Source organism: Eschrichtius robustus, chromosome 19 (assembly GCF_028021215.1).
Source record: "Eschrichtius robustus isolate mEscRob2 chromosome 19, mEscRob2.pri, whole genome shotgun sequence".
Lineage (NCBI taxonomy): Eukaryota > Metazoa > Chordata > Mammalia > Artiodactyla > Eschrichtiidae > Eschrichtius > Eschrichtius robustus.
This window is the reverse complement of record NC_090842.1, coordinates 58,574,769-58,599,471: the sequence shown is the minus strand read 5'-3', so window position 1 is coordinate 58,599,471 and position 24,703 is coordinate 58,574,769. Positions and strand designations below refer to the sequence as shown.

The 24,703-nt window shown below is 44.1% G+C and overlaps 2 protein-coding genes across 2 annotated transcripts in view; one reads left to right on the top strand and one right to left on the bottom strand.

The window, feature by feature from the left end:
• Positions 1-9,354: 9,354 nt before the first annotated feature.
• RPS19 (ribosomal protein S19) overlaps positions 9,355-24,703 on the top strand; it is a 122,631-nt gene continuing 107,282 nt past the window's right edge. The window contains exon 1 of the mRNA XM_068527413.1: positions 9,355-9,358. The gene's annotated coding sequence lies outside the window, so the exon portion shown is untranslated. The remainder of the gene's footprint in view (positions 9,359-24,703) is intronic.
• Positions 12,980-15,582, bottom strand: TEX101 (testis expressed 101). The gene is made up of 5 exons (XM_068527141.1): positions 15,519-15,582; positions 15,250-15,393; positions 14,922-15,107; positions 13,361-13,489; positions 12,980-13,200 (listed from the first exon to the last, which is right to left on the bottom strand). The coding sequence occupies exons 1-5, from the start codon at positions 15,580-15,582 to the stop codon at positions 12,980-12,982; spliced, it is 744 nt and encodes a 247-aa protein (XP_068383242.1).

Below are 24,703 nucleotides of genomic sequence, written 5' to 3'. Positions count from 1 at the left end.
GAGTTTCTTGACCCTGATCTCCTATAGCTGCAGGGCTGAAATTGCTAAAAATCAAACATAGAACCCCATCCTGCCATTGGCTGATTTGGCAACTTGATTGCAATGCAAGTTGAACCCTCAGATTCTCAGGGTGTCTACTGTTTTTTGTTTTGTTTTTGGCCTCGCCCCGCAGCATGAGGGATCTTAGTTCGCCGACCAGGGATCAAACCCAGGCCCCCTTCAGCGGGAGTGCAGAGTCTTAACCCCTGGACTGCCAGGAAAGTCCCTGTCTACTATTAAATGAGGGCACTGATTGAGGAAGTTGGGATCCTGTAATTTGGAATGGGGACCTGTGGGAAGACTCTGATGAAGGTGGAAGCATTGAGCCCCTAAGTTGTGATATGTCTTCTTTGCCATTGGATGAGGTTTTCCCACCCCCGGTGGAAGCTTCCCCCGCTCCAGTCCAGCAGAAGTGGCCTTCCAACCCCCAGTGGTGGTGACCTCCCAAGACAGAGTGGTCCTTCCACCCACAGTGATGTAGGCCTTTCCACCTGGTCTGAAGGGATTAAGCCTGCATCGCCTGAGCACACGGCAACCCTGCAAGACGATGCTGATTCTCCTCAGGGCCCACTCCCACCACCCCTCTTTGCTTCTAGACCTATTGTTACTAGACTCAAGTCCCAGCAGGCCCCTGAAGGTGTGGGAAATGAGGAGGTGCACAGTACTCCAAAGGAACTCCTTGACTTTTATCATTTATTCAGATAGGAATCTGGGAAACGCGTGGGAATGGATACTAAGTGTGGCGGATAGTGGTGGAAGGAAGCTAAAGTTGGATCAGGTAAAATTTATTGGTACAGGCTCTCTACGCAGAGATTCTGCTTTTAATATTGCAGCTCAGGGAGTTAGAAAGGGCTCGAACAGTTTAGTTGGTTGATTGGCTGAAACATGGACCCAAAAACGGCCCATTGTGAACAAATTGGAAATGCCCTAGTTCCCTTGGTTTAATGCAGAGGAAGGAATTCAGAGGCTTAGGGAGACTGGACTGTTAGAGTGGATTTGTTATTTAAGACTGTCAATGAAAATAATCAATAAACAATCTGCAATAGGAATAGAAAAGAGTTTTATTCGAGCCAAACTGAGGACTATAGCCCAGGAGACAGCCTCTCTCAGATAACTCTGAGGAACCTCTCTGGAGAAGCACGGTTTTCAGCACAGTTTTATATAGTGTCAGAAGAATATGAAACAGGTTAGGGGTACATTTCTTCAAGGTTTCAAGAAAAACCAGTCAGCACATACACAGCGAGTCAGTATGGTCTGGGCCCCTGGGAAGGGAGTCTTGTAGAAGGAGTATCAGCATTAGCGTCCCAGGAATGGAGGCATTTAATCTTTATTTTTAATATGGACAGTCTTTACTTCTGGTCGATGCACCCTTTTCTTTAATAATTAAAGCAGATGTACAATGTATGTTTGATAGGCCACAAACAGGCTGTTGCAGTTAGCGAAAAATTCAAGTTAACTCATGTGTAAGCCAGAAGGACTTCCCCAGCCCCCAATATGTGAACATTTCTTTGATCAAGACCCACTCACACCCACTTTGGGAAACAGAAACAGAGTCACAAACATAGAAAACAAACTTCTGGTTACCAAAGGGGAAAGGGGGTGGGGGAGGGATAAATTAGGAGTTTGGGATTAACAGATACACACTACTGTATATAAAATAGATAAACAACAAAGTCCTACTGCATAGCACAGGGAACGATATTCAATATCCTGTAATAAACCATAATGGAAAAGAATATGAAAAGGAATATATATATATATATATATATATATATATATATATATATATATGAATCACTTTGCTGTGCATCAGAACTAACACGACATTGTAAATCAATTATACTTCAATAAAATAAATTTTTTAAATAAAACTCCACTTTCTCTGCAGGTGTGGTTTTTTTTTCTTTTCACAAAGAAACCTATGTATCAAATGGGAGTCTCTCATAGATACAGAGAACAAACTAGTAGTTACCAGTGGGGAGAGGGAAGGGGAAAGTGGTAATATAGGGGTAGGGGATTAAGAGGTACAATATTTTTTTAATAACTATGAATGGAATATAACCTTTAAATATTGTGGATCACTATATTGTACACCTGTAACTTATGTAATAATGTACATCAACTATACTTCAATTAAAAAAGAAAAAAAATGGGAGCCTCAGGGTGCCCGGTTGATCACACAGGATCTTCATATGCTGGCCCCCTCCTTCTCCAGACCTTGATAGAACATCAACATACATCAGAATCGTCATTTATGTGGGTTTGATTGAATGGTGAAGGTGTGGTGTTGAGGCCATCGGGGGGTGGGAGGAAGGTCATGGAGGTTATGGAGGGCTGGTCCCCCTCATGAAAGATTTGTCTTTCCTAGACAAATATCATAGAGTATCACTCATATGTGGAATCTAATTTAAAAAAAGATACAGATGAACTTATTTACAAAACAGAAGCGGACTTATACATATCGAAAACAAACTTATGGGTACCAAAGGTGAAATGTTGGCGGGGGGCGGGGGGAATAAATCAAGAGCTTGGGATGAACACATGCACACTACTATATATAAGATAACCAACAAGGACCCACTGTATGTATGGCACAGGGAACTCTACCCAATATTCTGTGATAACCTATATGAGAAAAGAATCTAAAAAAGAATGAATATATATATATATATAAAAATAACTGATTCACTTTGCTGTACACCTGAAACTAACACAACGTTGTAAATCAACTATACTCCAATAAAATTAAAATATTAAAAAAATAAATTATTTGTGTTTCCTGATTATTTCTTTCTGGAGATATATTCTGACTCCTCAATATGAGGCTCTCCGGTCATGTGCTGCCGGTTTTTTCGCTCCCTACTTGCACTTAAATTGTCCATCTTCCCCAGGGGAATGTAATCTTTGGAAGGACAAGTTGGACCGGGCTCTTAGCCCTGGCATCAGTCCTGAGGGCAGAACCTGGCACATACTTGGCCTTCTGATGTTTTTCAAAAGGCATGTTGCCCTTTAAAAAAACCCAGATATTCTAGAAAAGTAATATATAAGTTACTAGCTGGGCTTGAATGAGGCAAAATTAAATTCACAGGTGCCAACACAGGAATAGAAGTAATTTAAAATGTTCAAGTCATATTAAATGCATGACTATGACTCCAAATTGCATTTAGTATGGTTTGTATTAAAGGATGTAAAAAGTACACCCAAGACAGTTAAATCTCCTGTATTCCATATCCCACTATTTTCTGGTTGTACCAAAACCAAACAAACAAGCAAACAAAAAACGACTAGCAAATGATTGTACGCTTTTAAAAAAACTACACTTAACAAATGGGATGACGTAGGATTCCTCTTTCTTTTTTTGGCTGCGTTGGGTCTTTGTTGCTGCGTGCGGGCTTTTCTCTCGTTGTGGCGGGTGGGAGCTACCGGTGCGCGGGCTTCTCATTGCCGTGGCTTCTCTTGTTGCAGAGCTCGGGCTCTAGGCGCGCGGGCTTCAGTAGTTGTGGCTTACGGGTTTATTTGCTCTGCGGCATGTGGGATCTTCCCGGACCCGGGCTCGAACCCGTGTTCCCCGCATTGGCAGGCGGATTCTTAACCATTGCGCCACCAGGGAACCCCGGGATTCCTCTTTCTTAAAAATGTTTCTAGAGCTACTAAAAACTTGCATTTACAAAGGAGTTGAAAAAAGTATTCCTCTGGACTGTACAAGAAGGGAAACAGGGACCACTGATAAGGCATGGTATATGATATTAATCAGACTTCTTTTTCTCCTTCTTCATCAGAGCCTGGATTCTCCTTGTTTTTAGTTTCTCCACTTTCTGCAGGTAAATCTTTAGTTTCTTGGTTAGGTACTTCAGCCTGTTTTCTCTCTGTTCCCCTTTTCCCTTTTGTTTGCACTTTTTTTTTTTTTCCTGCCACCTTTTTGACTTCCTTTCCACTTTTGCAGCAGCAGGTTTAGCAGACCAGCCCTCCCATCTCCTCCTGGGCTCCTCCTTCATAGTCTTGGACATCATGGCTGTGGGGAGGGTGGGTGCCCCGTGCCTACCTGAAGGGCACGCTGAGATCCTTCCCAAGATGGGCTGCCTGGCCCCTGTGCTCCTCCCACCACCCAAGCTGCTGGGACCCTTGGCCAAGTAGGGTGGTGGGAGGGTGGTGGGAGGACCAGATGGAACTGGATTGGACCTGTTATTGATTTTTTCTTCTTTTCTATTGTATTTTATTTTTTTGCTTTGCTGAGCAGCTTCTGGGATCTTAGTTCCCTGACCAGGGATCGAACTCATGCCCCCTGCAGCGGAAGTGCAGAGTCCTAACCACTCACCGCCAGGGAAGTCCCTGTTATTGATTTTTAATATAATTCCATCGTGGTATGAGAACATAATTTCTATGACCTGAGTCCTGCCAAATTTACTGTGACTAAATTTTTGGTCCAGAATATAGCCTATCTTGATAAATGTTCCATGTATACTTGAAAAGGATTTGTATTCTGCTCGTGTAGAGTGCAATGTTCTACACATATCAATTATGTCACATTGGTTGATAGTGTTATCCAGTTCTATTATATACTTGCTGATCTTCTCTCTGCTTGTTCTATCAGTTACCGAGAGCAGAGAATTGAAATCCTGAACTATAATTGAGGATTTATGTTTCACTCTGCAATTCCTTCAGTTTTTGTTTCACAGATTTGAAATTCTATTATTGAGAGCATCCATGTTTAATAGTTGTATCCTCTTGATGAACTGACTTGTTGTTCATATGAGATGATCTTTATCCTTGATAGTGTTCTTTGATGTGAATTACGCTTTGTCTTATATTAAAATAGCCATTCTAACTTTCTTTGAACTAATAGCATGGACATGGTGAGTTTTACCTTGTTTGGTGCTGTATATTTTTTGTCTACCTATACATATTATTGAGTTTTGTTATCAAATTCAGTTTAGCTTTTTGGAAACAGTTGGATCCTTTTGGTCTTGCTTTTATGTTTTGTTAGGCAGGTCTGGAACAGTGCTCATCTGCTAATTTTTGCCGCTACCGAGGCAAGACCTTCCTGTGTCCAGCGCCCCGTAAGTTATGAATATTTCCATTCTGGCCGATGGGAACAGTCATTATTCCCTGCCTGATGTGAGGGCCAGGCCTGACCTCTAATCCTTTCAGATTGTTTTTACCCCAGTCCTGGTAGTTTCCTCACCCATATGTGATGGTCAACACTCTTCTGCAGATCTGCAGAGTTCTCTCTCTGTGCTGCCCTCCTCTCACTGGTGTTCTGGCCTGTGAACTCAAGCTGCCTTGATTTCCTCAGACTCTGAGATCTGGATTATCCTTGGCTCAGACAGGGTGCCAGGCTCCACCTGAGTTCTCTTTCCCTGTGCTATGGACTGGAAATTCTCTCAAGATAAAAAGCTGGTGTCATCACAGGGTTTGCCTTGATTCCTTTCCCATCTCTCAGGAACTACTGCCCTTTGTTGCTTGATGTCAGGTGTCTTGAAAACAATGTATTTTGTCTAGTTTTTGTTTGTTTCATGTAGGAGGATAAATTTAGTCCCTGTTACTCCATTTGGAGCAGAAGTAGAAGTGTATCATTTTATTTTTAACCTACCTGTATCATTGTATTTGCAATGATTATCTTGTAGACACCATATAGTTGGTTCATGTTTTTATTTTTATTTTTTAAAAATATTATTTACTTATTTATTTATGTATTTTGGCTGCTCCGGGTCTTAGTTGTGGCACTCAGGATCTTTAGTTATGGCATGCAGATTTCTCAGTTGTGGCATGCGACCTCCTTAGTTGCCCGACCAGGGATTGACCCCAGGCCCCCTGCATTGGGAACGTGGAGTCTTACCCACAGGACCACCAGGGAAGTCCCTATTTTTAATCTCTTCTGATGATTAGTCTTTAACAATTTAATAATTGGTCTTCCATGGTGTTTTTAGCGGTTGTTCTAGAGAGTATAATACTCATATAATATAGTATAATATAATACTCATACTTAACTATTGCCACTTCAAGTGAAATGTAGAAACTTTATGATTGTATAGATTCCTTTACCCTCTTCCTTTATGTTATAGTTGTTAATGGGAGAGGCATTTAATTGAGATTTCACGGTTGGTACAGTATTTCAGTGGCATTGTGACAACAAGGAGGGAGACAGAAAGAAAAAGTCATTAGAGGCAAGAAGGTTAAGGGTGGAGACCCAGCTACTGGGTAGTAAGAGAAAGGATGGAGAGGAGGCAGTGACAAGGGTGAAGTTATCAACTGAGGACGGGACTTTTTACAGGGACTGGTTGATGCTGACAACAAGGAAGGGTACCATGTGATAGAGTCTGATTCTGAAGGCATAAAATCAGAGCAGTTGGGAGTAATATTGGACTAGGACCAGAGACTCGGCTTCCTCATGCTAAAAACACATATTGAGGGCTTCCCTGGTGATGCAGTGGTTAAGAATCCTCCTGCCAATGCAGGGGACACGGGTTCGAACCCTGGTCCGGGAAGATCCTACATGCCGCGGAGCAACTAAGCCCGTGCGCCACAACTACTGAGCCTGAGCTCTAGAGCCCGCGAGCCACAGCTACTGAGCCCGCGAGCCACAACTACTGAAGCCTGCGTGCCTAGAGCCCGTGCTCCGCAACAAGAGAAGCCACCGCAATGAAAAGCCCACGCACCGCAATGAAGAGTAGCCCCCGCTCGCCGCAACTAGAGAAAGCCTGCACACAATGAAGACCCAATGCTGCCAAAAATAAATAAAAATAAAAATAAATAAATTTATTTTTAAAAACCACACATATTGAGATTTTGATTTTGGCTTAGGATGTGGGAGAACATGGAAGACCTTAACTTCTGCAATAACACCAAGAAATATCTGGACATTATAAAATGTCACACATTGGAAAATTAAAGAGAAATGGAAAGGGAATTCCCTCGCGGTCCAGTGGTTAGGACTCTGCACTTCCACTATAGGGGGCACGAGTTCGATCCCTGGTCAGGGAACAAAGATCCTACAAGCCTCAGGGTGTGGCAAAACGAACAAATAAACAAACAAACCCCCCAAAAACAGAGAAATGGAAATGGATACAAGAGAGCCCCTCTGGTTACCATAGAAGAGAGCCCTTCATAGGTGACTGGCAAGCCATGGCAGCTTCCTGAGGCAAATCCTGGGTCAGGGAGTTGGGAGGTGGAGGAGGATATCTGTCAAAGACAGAGAGATTTTACTGTGTCCACAAGAAGCCAGTTGATTTACTGGTGACAGCAGGAACAGATGGGATGGTTTGGAGTCTGGCAGACCACCAAACACAAAATTAGTTTTCTCAGTATAATAATTCTCTCCTCCACCTCTACTCCAATTTTATCAAGAAAAGGTAATTTAAGGTAATACTGAAAAACAGAAAAAGTGTTATCAGTTTGTGCTTTTTTTTTTACAGCTTCATTGAGGTATAATTGACATATAGTACACTGCACATATTTAAAGGGTACAATTTGATGATTTTTGACATATGTGACCACCCCAGAAACCTCACCATTACCACAGTCAAGATAATGAATGTATCCATCACTCCAAAAGTTTCTTTGTTCTCCTTTGTAATCTATTCCCCCCTACTTCTCCATTCTAGATAACCACAGATCTGCTTTCTGTCACTGTAGATTTAACTTTCATTCTCTGAAGTTTAATATAAGTGCAGTCATACAGTATGGACTCCTTTTTGTCTAGCTTCTTTCATTCAGGATAATTATTTTAAGATTCATCCACGTGGCTGTATGCATCAATAGTTCATTCCTTTTTTTTTTTTTTTAATTATTATTATTTATTTATTATTTATTTTTGGCTGTGTTGGGTCTTTGTTTCTGTGCGAGGGCTTTCCCTAGTCGCGGCAAGTGGGGGCCACTCTTCATCGCGATGCGCAGGCTTCTCACTATCGCGGCCTCTCTTGTTGCGGAGCACAGGCTCCAGACGCGCAGGCTCAGTAGTTGTGGCTCACGGGCCTAGTTGCTCCGCGGCATGTGGGATCTTCCCAGACCAGGGCTCGAACCCGTGTCCCCTGCATTGGCAAGCGGATTCTCAACCCCTGCTCCACCAGGGAAGCCCCCATTCCTTTTTTTACTGAGTAGTTTTCCATCATGAAGACATGTCATAATTTATTTATTTTTACACTGTTGATGGGCATTTGAGTTGTTTCCAGTTTTTGGCTATTATAAATAAAGCTGTTATGAATATTTGTATAAAAATCTTTGTATGGACATATGCTTTTGTTTCTTTTGGGTAGTACCTGGGAAAGGAATGGCAGAATCCTATGCCAAGTGTATGTTTAATTTTTTAAGAAATTTCCTAACACTGGGAACAAAGCAAAGTGTCCACTCTCACTACTTTTATTCGTTGTACTAGAAGTCCTAACCACTACAATAAGAAAAGAAAAGAAATAAAAGGTCGACATGCTGGAAAGAAAAAAAAAACTGTCCCTATTTGCACATGACATGATTGTCTACTTAGAAAATCTCATGGAGCCCACAAAAAAGCTCCTAGAACTAATAAATGAGTTTAGCCAGATTCAACACACAAAAATCAATTGCACTTATTTTCTATACCAGCAATGAAAAATTGAAAACTGAAATTTAAAAGTACCATTTACAATAGCCCCATAAAGGTGAAATAACTATGACTCTTAACAACAGATGTTCAGGACCTGTATCCTGAAAACTGCAAAACTAGAATTCTCATCCATTGCTAGTGGGAATAAGAAAATGATACAAGCACTCTGGAAAACAGTTTCTCAGTTTCTTGTAAAGTTAAACACACTCTCGCCATATGACCCAGCAATCCTACTCCTAAGTATTTACCCTAGAGAAATACAATTTTATGTTTACATAAAAACTTGTACCCAAATGTTTACATCAAACACTTGTACACAAATGTTTACTTTGTAACTGCCCCAAACTAGAAACAACCCAGATGTCTTCAATGAGTTAATGGATAAACAAACAGTGGTATGTCCATACAATATAATAATATTTCTCAATTAAAAGGAACAGCTGTTGATATACACAACATGGATGAATCTCGGAGCCATCATGCTGAGTGAAAGTAGTTGGTTTCAAAAAGTTTCATTCTGTATGATTCCATTTCTATGACTTTTTTTGGAAAGACAAATCTATAGTGATCAGAGAACAGATCAGTGGTTGTCAAGGACTTGGATGAGGGAGGATGTGATTACAAAGGAGTAGAACAAGAGAGTTTTTGAGATGAAGAAACTGTTCTGTATTCTGACTGTAGCGTTGTTCAATTAATTAATTAATTAATTTTTTTGGCCATGCCAAAATTGTTTTTGGCCGCACGTGGCTTGCAGGATCTCAGTTCCTCGACCAGGGATTGAACTCGGCCACGGCACTGAAGGCCCCGAATTCTAACCACTAGGCCACCAGGGAACTCTGTGCCTTGTTTAATTTATACAAGTGATATTTCGCTGCAAAGGAAATTTCTTACTTTTTATAAAAACATAATGCAGGGCTTCCCTGATGGCGCAGTGGTTAAGAATCCGCCTGCCAATGCCGGGGACGCGGGTTCAAGCCCTGGTCTGGGAAGATCCCACAAGCCGTGGAGCAACTAAGCCCGTGTGCCACAACTACTGAGCCCACGTGCCACAACTACTGAAGCCTACGCGCCTAGAGCCCGTGCTCCACAACAAGAGAAGCCACTGCAATGAGAAGCCCACGTACCGCAACGAAAAATAGCCCCTGCTCGCCGCAACTAGACAAAGCCCGCGTGCAGCAATGAAGACCCAATGCAGCCAAAATAAATAAATAAACAAAAAAACCAAAAGAACCTCATCTCCCACTCTGACATCGCTGCCCCAAACGAGGATGTGCCCACCTGGCCACTATAACATCGTTGACAAAAGAGAGGAATTTTCAAATTCTTACTTTCTGCAGTGCCCATCCTTCTTAGACTTCTACCTCTTTTCTTGTCTACTCTCTAGAGCTTACTTTTTTTTTTCACATCAGCATCAAGTTTCAGGTAATCGGCTGCAGTTGATGGTGGTTAGTTTTGTTGTTGGAGAGGGGTGTGTGTGCATGTGTAGTGGAGTTTGGTTCACTTCAATAAGCAGAAGACTCATAACCTCAAGTTGCCAGTCACATCTTATGGGTGCTGTTAAGTTGTAAAGCTGTTGGAAATAATGCCTGTCCCTGAAGTGCTGCTACCTTGACAGGGGAGATTATACATTGTGTGGGAAACTGTAAAATATTGAAGGAAGGCTGGCAGATGTGCTGGGGCTATGCTGAGGGAGATCAGTGGGTGCCAGAGAAGTCCGGAAAGGTCTGCTGGAGTTGGCAGTGAGATGTCTAGTGGGGCCCTCTGGGGTGGGTAGGTGGGAAGAGGAAATGGAATTTCAGGGAGGAAAGGACGTGAACACAGCCCTGGAGGGAGCAATGAATATCATGTGTGATGATGGAGGCTAAATCCGGGTGGGTGAAGCACATGTACGGCAGGGTGATATTATGCTATTACTGTTATCTCCCCACGCCCCCATTCTTTGTACTAATTCTCTTGCCCCTTCTCCTCCAGTCAGTCAGTAGGCCTATTACCCTAGAAATGCAAAGAGCCAGAAATACCTTCATGTTCAGCCCTGAAATTTCAGAGTAGGCTATGTAAATTGAAGTTGATGTAATTCCAAAGGCCCAACTTTTGACTTTTAGACTTGGAATTTTTAAGTTTCAGTCTAAGAATGAAGGCTTTATGGCATGATTGTTTTGTTTGTTGTGGGATCTCAGTTCCCTGACCAGGGATTGAACCCCAGCCCTGGGCCCTTGGCATTGAGAGTGCAGAGTCCCAATCACTGGACCACCACGGAATTCCTATGGCATGATTGTTGGAAAAAAAAAAAAGTAGATTTGAGAAGAATGTGTGATAGTGGTCTGTGTATGCTGGGTGATAAATTGCAGGGTCTAGGCCGCATCTCGTTCTCAAGTACCTTGGGAGAAAGCAAGTCTCTATGAAAGGATCTTCTCTCCAGATCTTCAGGAATTTCATCACCTATATGGGATTCCTAGGCTGCTTTAGATTATTTGAGAGCAGTTGGAAGAGGCCCCGAAGTCGCTAAGAGGGATGGCAGAGCTTAACAGGGCCTGCGTGGAGCCCATGAATCCCCAGACAGGGTTGAAGATTTCCCAGTGGAAGCCAGCAGGAATGGAAGCTGAGAACCAGGCATCAGTAAGAACCTGGACATGAGCAGCCTGAGAGGTGAGAACTAGACAGTCACCTCCAGCCCACCAGCACTATAGCAAAGCCCTGGGTGAGGAGAGTGGAAAGGAAAACAAGCCCTGAATTGACTGAACTTAGATCTGAAATGACTGAGAAAACCCTGACATGACCGAGTTTACTCAGACTGGTTAAGTTTCTACCTACCACTAGGTAGAATGGGGGATTGTTATAAACAAAATTATCATAAAAAGAAATAATATATTTAAAAACAAAATTATCATAAAAAGAAATAATATATTTAAATAGTTTATATTATATATTTAAAAATTAAGAAAGTTGGCACACTTGAGTTTGTGGACTGAGAAATTTGTACATGCTGCATAAAGCTCTCTGGCATATGATAGATATAATTTTAAAAATACCAAAACAATTCACAGGCCAAATTTTTGAAAATTGTGGCTCTCCTCCATTTACTCAGGAGTGTCTTCTGCAACTGTCTTCAGTGCCATTAAGAAGCCAGTGTCCTATGGGAAACAGCTACTTGGCTTTTTCGGTTCGTTTTTTGTTTTTGATTTTGTGTTTTACCCCAAATAGTACTTACCAGTCAAGGCTCTGAATGCTTGTAATTTCCCAAATTTATATGTCCCCTCATTAAGTTAAAGTTTTATTTGTTGGTGTTTCCCTCTTTAGAGAGATTCACCAAACTGACACAATGGAGAACTGGATGCCTGGGAACAAAGTTAACGTAGTAGCTGGAGTGGGCCTTTAACTCAAATAGTAAGAACTAGAGAACTTTCTAGAAGGAACTTGGCTGGACTATACTGTGATCAGACTCCCCTGTCCTTTGTGGGAGGGGTCAACAGTTTGTATTAAAAGTCTCTCCTCCCACTCCCAGTGCAGTTTATTGCATGTCAATTAAGCCTCAATAAGGCTGTTTTTTAAAAAAATGAAAGAAAGTCTGTTCCCCTTTACTCTACCTTTTACTTTGCTCTATACAGCTGCTATATCACTGGAGTCTTTTACAATAACATAGGTTTTATGTATTCTTGAGTAATAAGTTAAATAAATAAGCATAAGAATGTGAAAAAAGAATCTCCCCACCCAATAGTTTTACACCAACATTCATCAGACCCTACTGAGCCCCAGGTCCCTCCTAAGTTCCTTCTGTCCACTGAGGAGGCATTAAGTAGTCAGCAGAGATGGGAAGGAATGATGTAAAGTGGGCAAGGGACAAACAGGATAGAGGGAGGTGGGGCCACTATAATTGAAGAATTTAGAGTCTGATTTTTCTCATTCTGCCACACCTCCCAGGGAAATATTAGAACCCCAAAGCAGGTGACGTTGGCCTTACAATTGGGTTGGGAGCATTCTGGAGGAGGACAACATTAGCCTCTTGTCCAGCTAGCAAGAGAAGGACACCTATTAGAGTAAAAGGAAAACCAGACTTTAGGTCAAAACATCAGAGTTCTGGTCCTGGCTCTGCCCATAGCTATGTAAGTGGGAGAAATTCATTAAAGTTTTCGAGATCTTTGATTCCCTTTCTGCAAAATGTGTAGATTGGAGAAGATGAATTTTAAGGGCCCTTTTAGCTCAATAATGCCACTTCTAGTTTTGAGGCATACACAGATCACAGCAGAAACTTTATTAGAAATGTCAAATACATCCACTGGAACTGTTCTTCAAACTTCCACCTGCTCCTCAACTTGCTGATGACCACTCAAAAGAGATGTCCAGTGACCCGGGACCAGAAGCACCTACTCAACGGACAAGCGGTTGCAGCAACAGCGGCAGCAGTAGCTCTAACCTCCAAACTGAAGTGTGAAGCCATGTGGCCCCACTTTCAACCTTTCGGGGAGAGACAGACCTGAGTGGACACGTTTCCTTCACCCACAGGGGCCCTATTGTAAAGATCCCAGACATCAGCCTGCAACCATCTGCGGATGTACAGCCTTTGATCTCCAAAGGTGCGCTGAGGTCTCCTGTGGAACAAGGAAGGATGGGGAGACACATAGATGTTTTAGGAAATCAGAGAGGAGTCCAGTCCTCCCTCATTCCTGGAACCCTGAGTGTCAGAACCTCTTGGGCTACACTCAGATGTCTGGTTCTCCAGCCTCTGAAACCATCAGATGTTCGGTTTACCTCCAGTGACCTGAAGTTTTCCTTGATAGCATCGATTTGTATCGTTGGGGCAGGGAAGAGAAGGAGCATTCAAACAGGACCCCAAAGCCAGACAGGTTGGGCAGCGGAGGGCTGTTGACCCTCTGGGAGCTGAAGGGGGAGAGAGAGAGACAAGTAAGGGCGCGTCCCGCCTCTCGAGTTGCCTCCCCTTGCTGCCTTCTCTTTCTCAAGTCTTTCCTGCTGATCCCTCTCTACTCAAGGACTATTACTACCACCTCCCCACCCCTCTCCAACTGATCTCTGTGCTGTCAGAACCCCATCCAACATGACTTCCAAACTCTGTGCTCAGGTGTGGAGATACAGATATGAAAAGGACACAGTTCCTGCCATCTAGGATCACTGCCTTGAAGGAGACAGACATGTAAGTAATTAACTACCATACAATTCCGTAGGCATTGTGTCCAAAATCTAGTGGCAAAGAAATGGAGGAGGACCTAAGTACCTAAAATAATTTGGTTAGGTATTTTCCCAGAGCAGACGCCTGAGTCGAGATGGAGGAAGAACAGAGGTTAGCTATGTGGAAATGGGGGAGGGGGAGGGGGGGAGGGGAGCAAGGGAAACAGCGAGGACAGAGGGCTGGAGGTGTGAGGCGGCTTGGTGGATGGAGAATTGTGAGAAACTGTGGTGTTGATACGCAGCTGGTAGGCACAGGTGGGACTGGACTGTTTTTTATAGCCAGCGTCCATTCTGATTGGTCAGTACCATCTCCACTGTTAAATATTTTGAATCCTAGCCCCAACCAAAATACAATAAATGAGAGAAGGAAGAGAAGGAAATGAGCTGAAAAGATAGGTGGGGCCAGATGTCTATAGGCCTTGAGGACCAACGGGGGAACTGGGCTGTGGCCATGCGGCAAGGGGGAAGCAATGCTTGTTAGATTGGTGATGCCGCCACCCTGCTCAGAAACCTCCACTGACACTGTATTGCTTAATAAACCCCATTTACACTCCAGCCTTCACTGATGTCCCTCTGCTCAGAGCAGTGTTTCCAGACCTCAAGGAAACAATTCAGAAAAAGAAAGAAAAGGGGGCTTCCCTGGTGGCGCAGTGGTTGAGAATCTGCCTGCCAATGCAGGGGACACGGGTTTGAGCCCTGGTCTGGGAGGATCCCACATGCCGCGGAGCGACTGGGCCCGTGAGCCACAACTACTGAGCCTGCGCGTCTGGAGCTTGCGCTCCGCAACAAGAGAGGCCGCGATAGTGAGAGGCCCGCGCACCGCGATGAAGAGTGGCCCCCGCTTGCTGCAGCTGGGGGAAGCCCTCGCACAGAAACGAGGACCCAACACAGCCAAAAATAAATAAATAAATAAAATAGGTTGCAGTTTCTTTAAAAAATAATAATAATGAAATAAAAAAATTAAAAAAACAAAAAGAAAAAGAAAGACAAGCAAAAGGTCTGAGGTCCTTTTGTGTATGGCCCACTTGGACCTAAGCTGAGTAAGAACACAAACAAGGAAGACCTCCCGTTTTTTCAGGGGTGTATAGAGCTTCTCTCAGCACCCATCTCTCCCCTCCCAGGGTACCGTCAATCTCTTCTGTCCTCCATAACTCATATAAGTCCTCTTTGTTGTTGCAGAAGGAATCTTCACAGTAGTTACTGTAGGAGATTGCGACTAGGCCAGGGGCTGGCGTGTGCTGGATAAACGTTATTGCCGGTGCCCCGTCTGAGCTGCAGCCCTTAGTGGCCAAAATTGCTGCCTTGGTCCCTGCTGTGAGACAAGAGGGGAAGAAAGTGGATGGGGGGCGGGGCCTAACGTTTGGCCTGGGGAGGGGGGAACCGCACTAACATGGACATAATCCCCTTCCTCCCTGCCCCGTCCCGCCAGCCCAAGTGCCTCTTCCTCATTTTACCAGCTTTAATCATCAGCACGGTTTCCTGGCACAATGCCCCATTGTCACAAGTCTCAACTTTGTCTGTGGTCCAGTTAAATGTCTCTACTGGATCCGCTTCTAAACCCACGAATGTGCTCTTTTGACAACGCAATTTTTGTGCCACTGGGGAGAAAATGAGATAAAGATAAGCACTTGCCCTTCTCCGTGGGGCCCCAAACCACTCCTTTTTCACCAGAAATCCATCCTCCGTGTCCCAGCCGCTCTCCCCCCACATCCCCAATACATACAGATCAAGGTCGGGGCTCCCAGGAGAAAGAGGAACAGTAAAACCTGGAAACGACAGGCTCCCATGGCTTCTTTTAGAGACGTTTGGAAGAACTGATCAGGTCTGTGATTTGATGGAGAGGAAGCTTTTCAACCACGTGGGACGAGATTAAGTCTAAGTTCTGGCAACAAGTACTGACTTCAGGGCAGAGTTGACGGGTATATAAAACGATGATCTCTAAAGTCAGTCTGTCCCGATCTAGCTTGTGAGTTTGGGCAAGTTAACTAGTTAACAAGCCTCAGTTTCCCTAGCTGTACTTGTCAGACTCAGCCACCTATACCAAGCTCAACAGCCCCCTGCCCTCCAATCTCTGGATCCGTAATCTGGCCCAGAGGCCCCTTCTACCTCAGACTCCGAAGTCCAGGTTCAAACCTACGCTCTGTCGAGGCCCAAGAACCTCAGTCCCCAGCCCCCAACTTCATCCGAACCCAGGATTCTGAGATCTCAGCCCTGTCCTACCTAGGGACCCAGGAGTTTGGGTTCAGTCACCTTTTCTGTCAGGACGCATGATTCTGGGCAGCCAGCCTCTCCCCCTCTCCGACCCAAGAGCGCAGGGCCCCGGCCCTCACCCCCCTCAGCTCCAGGAGTCCCGCACGCCCCGCCCCCCCCCCCCCCCCGCCCCCCGCCTTCCGCCTTCCGCCTTCCGCCTTCTCTTTCCTCAGGACCCAGGAATCTGGGCCCCCAGCACCCTTTAACTCTTTAAGGGACCAGAATTCCTCCTGGCTTCTATATGATCTCACAAGAATCTCCTTGTGCCGAAGGAACGCCCTGGAACGCTCCACTCGCCCAGCCGGGCCTTCTCCTTCTGGTCTCTCCGAGGCACGGAAGGCGGGGCCTGCTTCACCGGACAGATCACTCGAAGCCCCGTTGGTCGATACGAAAGCACCTGATGAGCTCATTGGATGAGCCTGGAGGAACGCCACACCCCATTGGCCTATCCCTGGCTGCCTTGCCAGGTACGCATGTGCAGGACGCCGAGGGGCCGGCAAGCCGGGGGACCTAGAACTCGCTGGTCTTTGCCGCGCTAGGTCGGCAGTGCGGGGCGGGCGGTGCATCCCCAAATGGCCTTGCTTACACTTTTCTCTCTTTGGGTTATGGAGTCCTTACTTCTCCAGCCACGCTAGGAAGTTAAACCCTGGGCTTTCACCCACTGAACTTTTCTCCCTGTCCAAATTGCCTCGCATGTTTCCAGCCTGGCCCCTGCCCCAGCACCCATCCAGTGGCCATAGCCGCTGGGAGTCAACTTGGCCTCCTCACCCATCGCTTGCAGTGGTCCCTGCTCAGCCCAGGCCTCATGATCTGAACACGTCATGGCACCAGCCTCCTCCGTGACCTTCTGGAAGGCTGAATAGGGTAATGCGGGCTTCAGTGTTACTTCCGGCACCCCTGAATGACAGATTGCCATCATATCTAACCCACGTGTCGGTGTCAGTACCGTGAACACGTTGTGTCATTCAGATTTCTTGTTCATGGCTGGAATATCCTATTTCATATATATGTGTATATATATGTATATATATATATATAAGCTTTCTGATGTAACATGAAGTAGAGATGCCCTTTGTGTTCTTTCAGAGTTGGTACTGTTTCTGTGAGTTCTCTGGTATAAATGAATATTTATTTTTAATAGAGAAAAATGCCTCAATAAGAATGGTGTTGGTAAAACTCTAAATTTTATGTAAAAATATATTAAGAGTTTTCAATTGGGGACTGTTAATATTAAGAATATTATTATTAATATGGTTATTAACATAAATATTAGGAACAGTTCATATATACAGTAAGAGAGAGTTCTGGTCCCAAAGACCCTGTCTCTCAGGACCCAGGACTCTGAGCCGCCCTCCCTTCTTCTTGGGACTCAGGCCTCCAGCACTCACCTCCTTTGAGCTGTAACAGTATGTGGTTTTCTTGGGTCATTGTGTACCTATAGGTGTGGTGCAAGGTCTCGGATCTTGGCCACAATTGCCAATGCAGGACCAATGGGTTAGGGGAAACTGGAGGGCAGAGAGGGTGGTTGGGAGCTGCACAGACACCTGCTTCAAGCTCCAGAATCTTGTCTCAGGGCCCTCATCCCTTCCCATGCCTCTGACTGGCACTCACCCTTCCTTTTCTGTCCTAGCCCCAAAGCTGGCTTCTAGCACCTGTAGTGAAGGTCATCTTAAATAATCTCTTGGCCTGTTAATTAGTTTGCTGAGACTGCCATAACTAAGTACCACAGATTGAGAGGCTGGAAGTCCAAAATAAAGGTATCAGCAGGGTTGGTTCCTCCTGAGGGCTGTGAGGGAAAGATCTCTTCCAGGCCTTTCTCCTTGGCTTGTAGATGGCTGTCTTCCTCTTGTGTGTTCACATCATCTTCCCTCTATGCATGTCTTTTTAAAAAATATTTATTTATTTATTTATTTATTTTATTTTTGGCTGCGTCAGGTCTTAGTTGTGGCGCCTGGGCTCTTCATTGCAGCCTGTGGGCTTCTCTTCTAGTTGTGGTGCGCGGGCTTAGTAGTTGCAGCTCTCTAGTTGTGGCATGTGGGCTCTGTAGTTGTGGCACACAGGCCCTCTAGTTGTGGCTCACATGCTCAGTAGTTGCAGCGCATGGGCTTTGTTGCCCCGCAGCATGTGGAATCTTAGTTCCCCTACCAGAGATCGAACCCACGTCCCCTGCGTTGGAAGGTGGATTCTTAACCACTGGACCCCCAGGGAAGTCCCCTTCTATGCATGTCTATGTCCAGATTTTCCCTTAGTATGAGGATACCAGTTGGATTAGGTCCCACCCTAATGCCCTTGTTTTAACTTCATTACGCCTGTGAGGATCCTATTTCTAAATAAGGTCACTTTCTGAGGTAATGGAGGTTAGGACTTCAACATGTGAATTTGGGGGCAATACCACCCATAACAGCCTGTTAGAGAGACTTGTGTTACAGATGAAGCAGTGAGTGCTGAATAGCGCTCCAGGGGCATCCTGCTACCATTTTGTAATTTCTTCTGTGTTAACGTCATTCCTGATGCAGCCTTTGCTTCCCACAGAGGCTACCTTGATGGCTGGTGAAGGAGGGTGTGAAGATGCAAGACTGAGGGGGTATCCCTGGAGCGAGTCAGGGGCTCAGAGGCTCACTCAGGGATTCCAAATAGGCCAGAACAGTGAGCTGAATCTGGGTTCCCTGTTAACAGAAGGTATATGTAGTGCATCCCAGTGGGTGAGTTTGTAGGGGAAACAGCCCTTTCTACCCAAGCCTACCCATCTGATTCTATTATGAGGAGAGTAAGGATCAGATATAGGTTCAATTCTTAGGGGGGATGTAGGATTTCTCCTGCCTTCAGGCTTGCCCTGTCTTTGACATCTTTGAGTGATTCCACATCAAAGGATCTGGGAAGAAAGTGCCCCCTTTCTCAGCCTATGTCTGTCCCTCCAAGTCACAGGCTTGGGAAGATGATCACATTCTTAAGTCTCACTCCAGGTGACCTGGCCATAGGGTCCCTCCATCTCAGGTTTAGAAGGAACCTTGGAAGTGTAAGAACCCCTCCTCTATTCTTCACCCCATCTCTGTTTATGCACCTGTAGGGGCCTTTCACCACCACCCCTGTGGGAGAAGTGGCTCTGCCATTTTGGTGTGAGAGAAATCCCTGGATCTTTCTTAGCCTGAGCTGATCTCTTTTCCTTTCTGAGCCTCAGTTTCCTCATCTGGAAAATGAGAAGGTTAGTCTAGAGCAATGGTTGGCAAATTATTTGTGACATTATATGGAACATAAAATGAAAACAAAATGAATCGAATCGCTAACGTATAGTGAGGACATCTTTTTTAACCACTAACGGGACCATCATTGTTCACCTGGATTATTGCAATACGTGCTGCCCTTGCCCCACTTCAGTCTATTCCCCTCTTGGTATCAGAGTGATCTGTTAAATATAAGTCAGATTGTGTCACATCTGTGTAAAGCCTTCCAGTGGATTCCCATTTTACCCCAAGAGAGTCTAAGTCCTTAAAATGGTCTATAATGCCCTACTCTGTCCCCATGTCCTGTTCTGCTCTCTCTCGCTCCTTCTCCACCCACACTGGCCTCCAGGCTGTTCCAGGAACACATGGCGGGCACACGCTGACCTCAGGGGCCTTTGCATATGCTCCTCCAGCTCTCTGAAACCATCCTCCTTACTCCCACTTCCTGCCTTCACTCATGTCTCTGTTATGACAGCACTCTTTGCTGACTCTTGTTCAGAAGAACAGCAGCTGTGTCAATCTCAGACCCCTTGCTCTGCTTGAGTTTCTTCTGAGCACTTATCATTGCCTGACATATTATTTGTCTCTATTTATTTCTATGTTCAGTGACTACTTTCCCCAACAAGAAGGTATGCTCCACAAAGGCAGGGGGTTTGATTTTGATTTGTTTATTCCCTGGTGTATCCCCAGCATCTACGACAGAGCCTGGTAATAGAAGGGGCTTGTTAAATAAATACACATCACATTGGGGAATGAGGCTCAAGGAGATGGTGACGCTCAAAAGCTGGGACTAGCACCCATGTCTCCGATTCAGACACTAGGCTTTTAACTGCTGAGCTCTTCTGGACTGTGCCGACCCACCGTTCTCACTGGGACCACCACCCCTGATGGGGACAGTCAAGGCCACTCATGTTTCAGCCCTTCAGTTCTACTTCAATATGGGCTCTTGCTGTGGCCTATTTTGAGCAATCTATGTGCTTGCACCCAGCCCTCTCTGACCCCCAGGCCTTCACAGGAGCTGTTCTGTCACCCGGGGATGCCCTTCTGTCCTCTACTTATTCCCTGACGTTGTGCGCTCCTCCCCCTCTGTCGCCTGGTCTTCCTGATGCTCAGTAAATATTCGCTAAACTGTTGATGTCCAGAGTCTTTTGTCTATGCCTTTGTATTAGGACTTTTTGCTTTACGGTACAATGGCTGTGTGTGTGCATGTGTGTCTGTGTGTTCATGTGAGTTTGTGTGTGCGCTTCTGTACATGTACATGTCCGTGTCTCTGTGTGCATGTGTGTGTGTGTGTCTGTGCATGTTTCTCTGTGTGTACATGCCTGTGTCTATGTGTATGTTATGTGTACATGTATGGCTGTATGTGTAGACCATGTCTGGGTGTACTTATATGTGTGTCTGGTTCCTTCCAACTGTGTCCGATCCATCCCTGTGTACCCAGCACATGATTACAGTGTAGGCATCCAGTAAATGCTTGCTACTATATAAAGCTCCTGTAAACATTCATATAAAAAGACCTTGTTTGGACATATAATCTCATTTTCTAGGGTAAATGTGGAACTGCTGGGGCATAGGGTAAGTGCATAGTAGGTTTTATAAGGAATTCCCAGACCTTCTGCCAAAGTGGTCCCACAGTTTTACATTCTCACCAACAATGTAGAAGAATTCCTGTTGCTCCACATTCTTGCTAACCCATGGTTTTGTCAGACTTTTAAATTTAACCATTCTAGAGGGTGTGTAGTAGTATCTCATTATGCTTTTAATTGGCATTTCTCTGATAATGAAAAATGTTGAGCAACTTTTCATGTGCTAATTAACTATTTGTATACCTTTATTAGCAAAGTGTCAGTTCAAATCACTGGCCCATTTAAAACTGGGTTATTTGGCCTGAAAGGTTGCTCAACATCACTAATCATTAGGAAAATGCAAATCAAAACTACAATGAGGTATCACCTCACCTCACTGTATCACCAGTCAGAATGGCCATCATCAAAAAACCTACAAACTATAAATGCTGGAGAGGGTGTGGAGAAAAGGGAACCCTCTTGCACTGTTGGTGGGAATGTAAATTGATACAGCCACTATAGAGAACAGTATGGAGGTTCCTTAAAAAACTAAAAATAGGGGCTTCCCTGGTGGCACAGTGGTTAAGAATCCGCCTGCCAATGCAGGGGACACAGGTTCAATCCCTGGTCCAGGAAGATCCCACATGCTGCGGAGCAGCTAAGCCCGTGTGCCACAACTACTGAGCCTGCACTCAAGAGCCCGCGAGCCTCAACTACTGAAGCCCGCACGCCTAGAGCCCGTGCTCCGCAACAAGAGAAGCCACAGCAATGAGAAGCCCATGCACCACAACGAAGAGTAGCCCCCGCTCGACACAACTAGAGAAAGCCTGCGCGCAGCAACAAAGACCCAACTCAGCCAAAAATAAATAAATTATTAAAAAAAAAAAAAAAAAAACCTAGAAATAGAACTACCATATGACCCAGCAATCCCACTACTGGGCATATACCCTGAGAAAACCATAATTCAAAAAGAGTCATGTACCACAGTGTTCATCGCAGCACTATTTACAATAGCCAGGACATGGAAGCAACCTAAGTGTCCATCAATAGATGAATGGATAAAGAAGATGTGGCACATATTACAATGGAATATTACTCAGCCATAAAAAGAAATGAAATTGAGTTATTTGTAGTGAGGTGGATGGACCTAGAATCTGTCATACAGAGTGAAGTAAGTCAGAAAGAGGAAAACAAATACCGTATGCTGACACATATATATGGAATCTAAAAAAAAAAAAAAGTTCTGATGAACCTAGGGGCAGGACAGGAATAAAGGTACAGATATAGAGAATGGACTTGAGGACATGGGGAGGGGGAAGGGTAAGCTGGAACGAAGTGAGAGAGTAGCATTGACATATATACACTACCAAATGTAAGATAGATAGCTAGTGGGAAGCAACTGCATCTCACAGGGAGATCAGCTTGGTGCTTTGTGACCACCTAGACGGGTGGGATAGGGAGGGTAGGAGGGAGATGCAAGAGGGAGGGGATAGGGGGATATATGTATACATATAGCTGATTCATTTTGTTTACAGCAGAAACTAACACAACACTGTAAAGCAATTATACTCCAATAAAGGTGTTAAAGAAAAAACTGGGTTATTTGCCATCTTATTATTGCATTATACGAGTGCTTCATGTTTTCAATATATGTGTTGCAAGTATTTTCTTTCAGTCTGGGACTTGTCTTTGTACTGTTAAGAAAATGGTATCTTTTGAAGAGAAGAAGTTTTTCATTTTGAGAAAGCCCAATTTATCAGTTTTTTTCATGATTCATGTTTTTTGGTGTTCAATATAAAAATTTCATTTACCCTAAGGTCACAAAAATTTTTTTTGCTATGTTTTTTTCTAGAAGATTTATCATTTTGCCTTTGCATTCAGGTTTATGATCCATTTTGAGTTCATTTTTGTGAATGGTGTGAGGTAAGGATTGAGGTTCATTTTCTCCCTAAATCCACCAGTTCTAGAATCCTTTGTAGAAAAGACTGTCCTTTCTCATTAAATTACTTTCATACCCTTAGTTGAAAATCAATTGATCATATGCATATACATTTCTGGACTCTACTCTGTTCTATTTAACATATACATCTAGATAATACCACACTCTGTTGATCACTGTATTTTTTTAAATTAATTAATTAATTTCTTTGTTTATTTTTGGCTGTGTTCGGTCTTCGTTGCTGCGCCCGGGCTTTCTCTAGTTGCGGTGAGCAGGGGCTACATTTTGTTGCAGTGCGCGTGCTTCTCATTGTGGTGGCTTCTCTTGTTGCAGAGCGTGGGCTCTAGGGCATGCGGGCTTCAGTAGTTGTGGCACGTGGGCTCAGTAGTTGTGGCGCACGGGCTTAGTTGCTCCGCAGCATGTGGGATCTTCCCGGACCAGGGCTCGAACCCGTGTCCCCTGCACTGGCCGGCAGATTCTTAACCCCTGAGCCACCAGGGAAGTCCCAGATCACTGTATTTTTGTAGTAGCCTTAAAATCAGATAGTGTAAATCCTCCAACTTTCTTCTACTTTTGTAAAACTGTCTTAGCTATTATAGGGCCTTTCCACTTCATTATAAATTTTAGAATCAGCTTGTCAGCCACTGCAAAAGGCTTGCTAAACTTTTTATTGGAATTGGAATTTTATTTTAATTGATTTGAATTGCATTGAATATGTACATCAATGTGGCGGAATTGATATATTCACAATATTGAGTCCTCCAATCCATGAACGTGATATCTCTCTCCACTTATTTAAGACTTCTTTCACTTCTGTTAGCTATACTCACTAGATTTTAGTGTAAAAGTCTTCCACATATTTTGTTAAATTTATTATTTGATATTTTATGTGTGTAGATGCCTTTGCAAGTGGTATTTGTAAATATTTCACTTTCCAGTTGTTCATTGCTAATATATAGGAATATTTAAGAGTATAGAATAGAGAATAATATAGAATAGTTAAGCTTTCTTAACATGGGTATAGAATAGACTTTACTCTAGGGCTGGTTTAGCTCTACTCATAAATTATAACTTTTCTGGGGTCTCCACTGAATGTCCTATGTGTTCAACAAGGTCTCTCTGCCTGACTTATTGAAATTGGAATGTTTTCTCTTTCTGTGTGAGCTTTGGATACTGTTCCACATATAGCCCCCTGGAAGGTTATTTTAAGTTTGTTTGCACGCAAACTCACAAGCTTAAATAAAGGGTTTTTTTCTGTCTTCTAAATTGCCTGTATCTGCTCACTTAGCCCTGGTCAGGGAGACATGGCATTTTTATTTGTGTGTTTTAAATTAATTTTTGGCATTGTGAAGATGGCCCTAACCCACCTCTAAATAAAGTAACCCGAAGCGGGCATTTTAACGGGAGTTAGTGTGGGTTTAAAATGTTAATTATTGATGTAAATAAAGTAAATCTTTCTTTGGGTTCAGTTTTTAAAGCCATCAGTAACTCAGTAGAGATTCTTAATAGTGACAATGACAAAGAGGTGAAAGGGGAGTCAATGAGTTCATTCACCTTTGCCCTCAAGTAATTAAGATCCCAAAGTGGTCAGAGGTTCTTTGACTGAATGAAGTGTTCTCAGGACCCTGAAACTCAGGGAGCCGAAGAGAATTCTACAAAATGCCAGGCCTCTGTGTCAAGAGACAGCTACAGAAAACAGAACCACCGCTTCATCTGAACATCTGTTATAGTTAGTGTATGGGGTAGGTTGTTTAATGGCTACAAATTCCTCCCATCCCTTTGTAATGTGTCTTTGCTGCTCTTCCCATCCAAAGGCAGAGTCTTGTTTCTCCATCCCTTAAAGCTAGGTGTGGCCATGTGACTTGTTTTGGCCAATGGGACATTAGCAAACACGAAGCACTTGCACATTGGGGTTTCCCCTATTTTGCTGCCT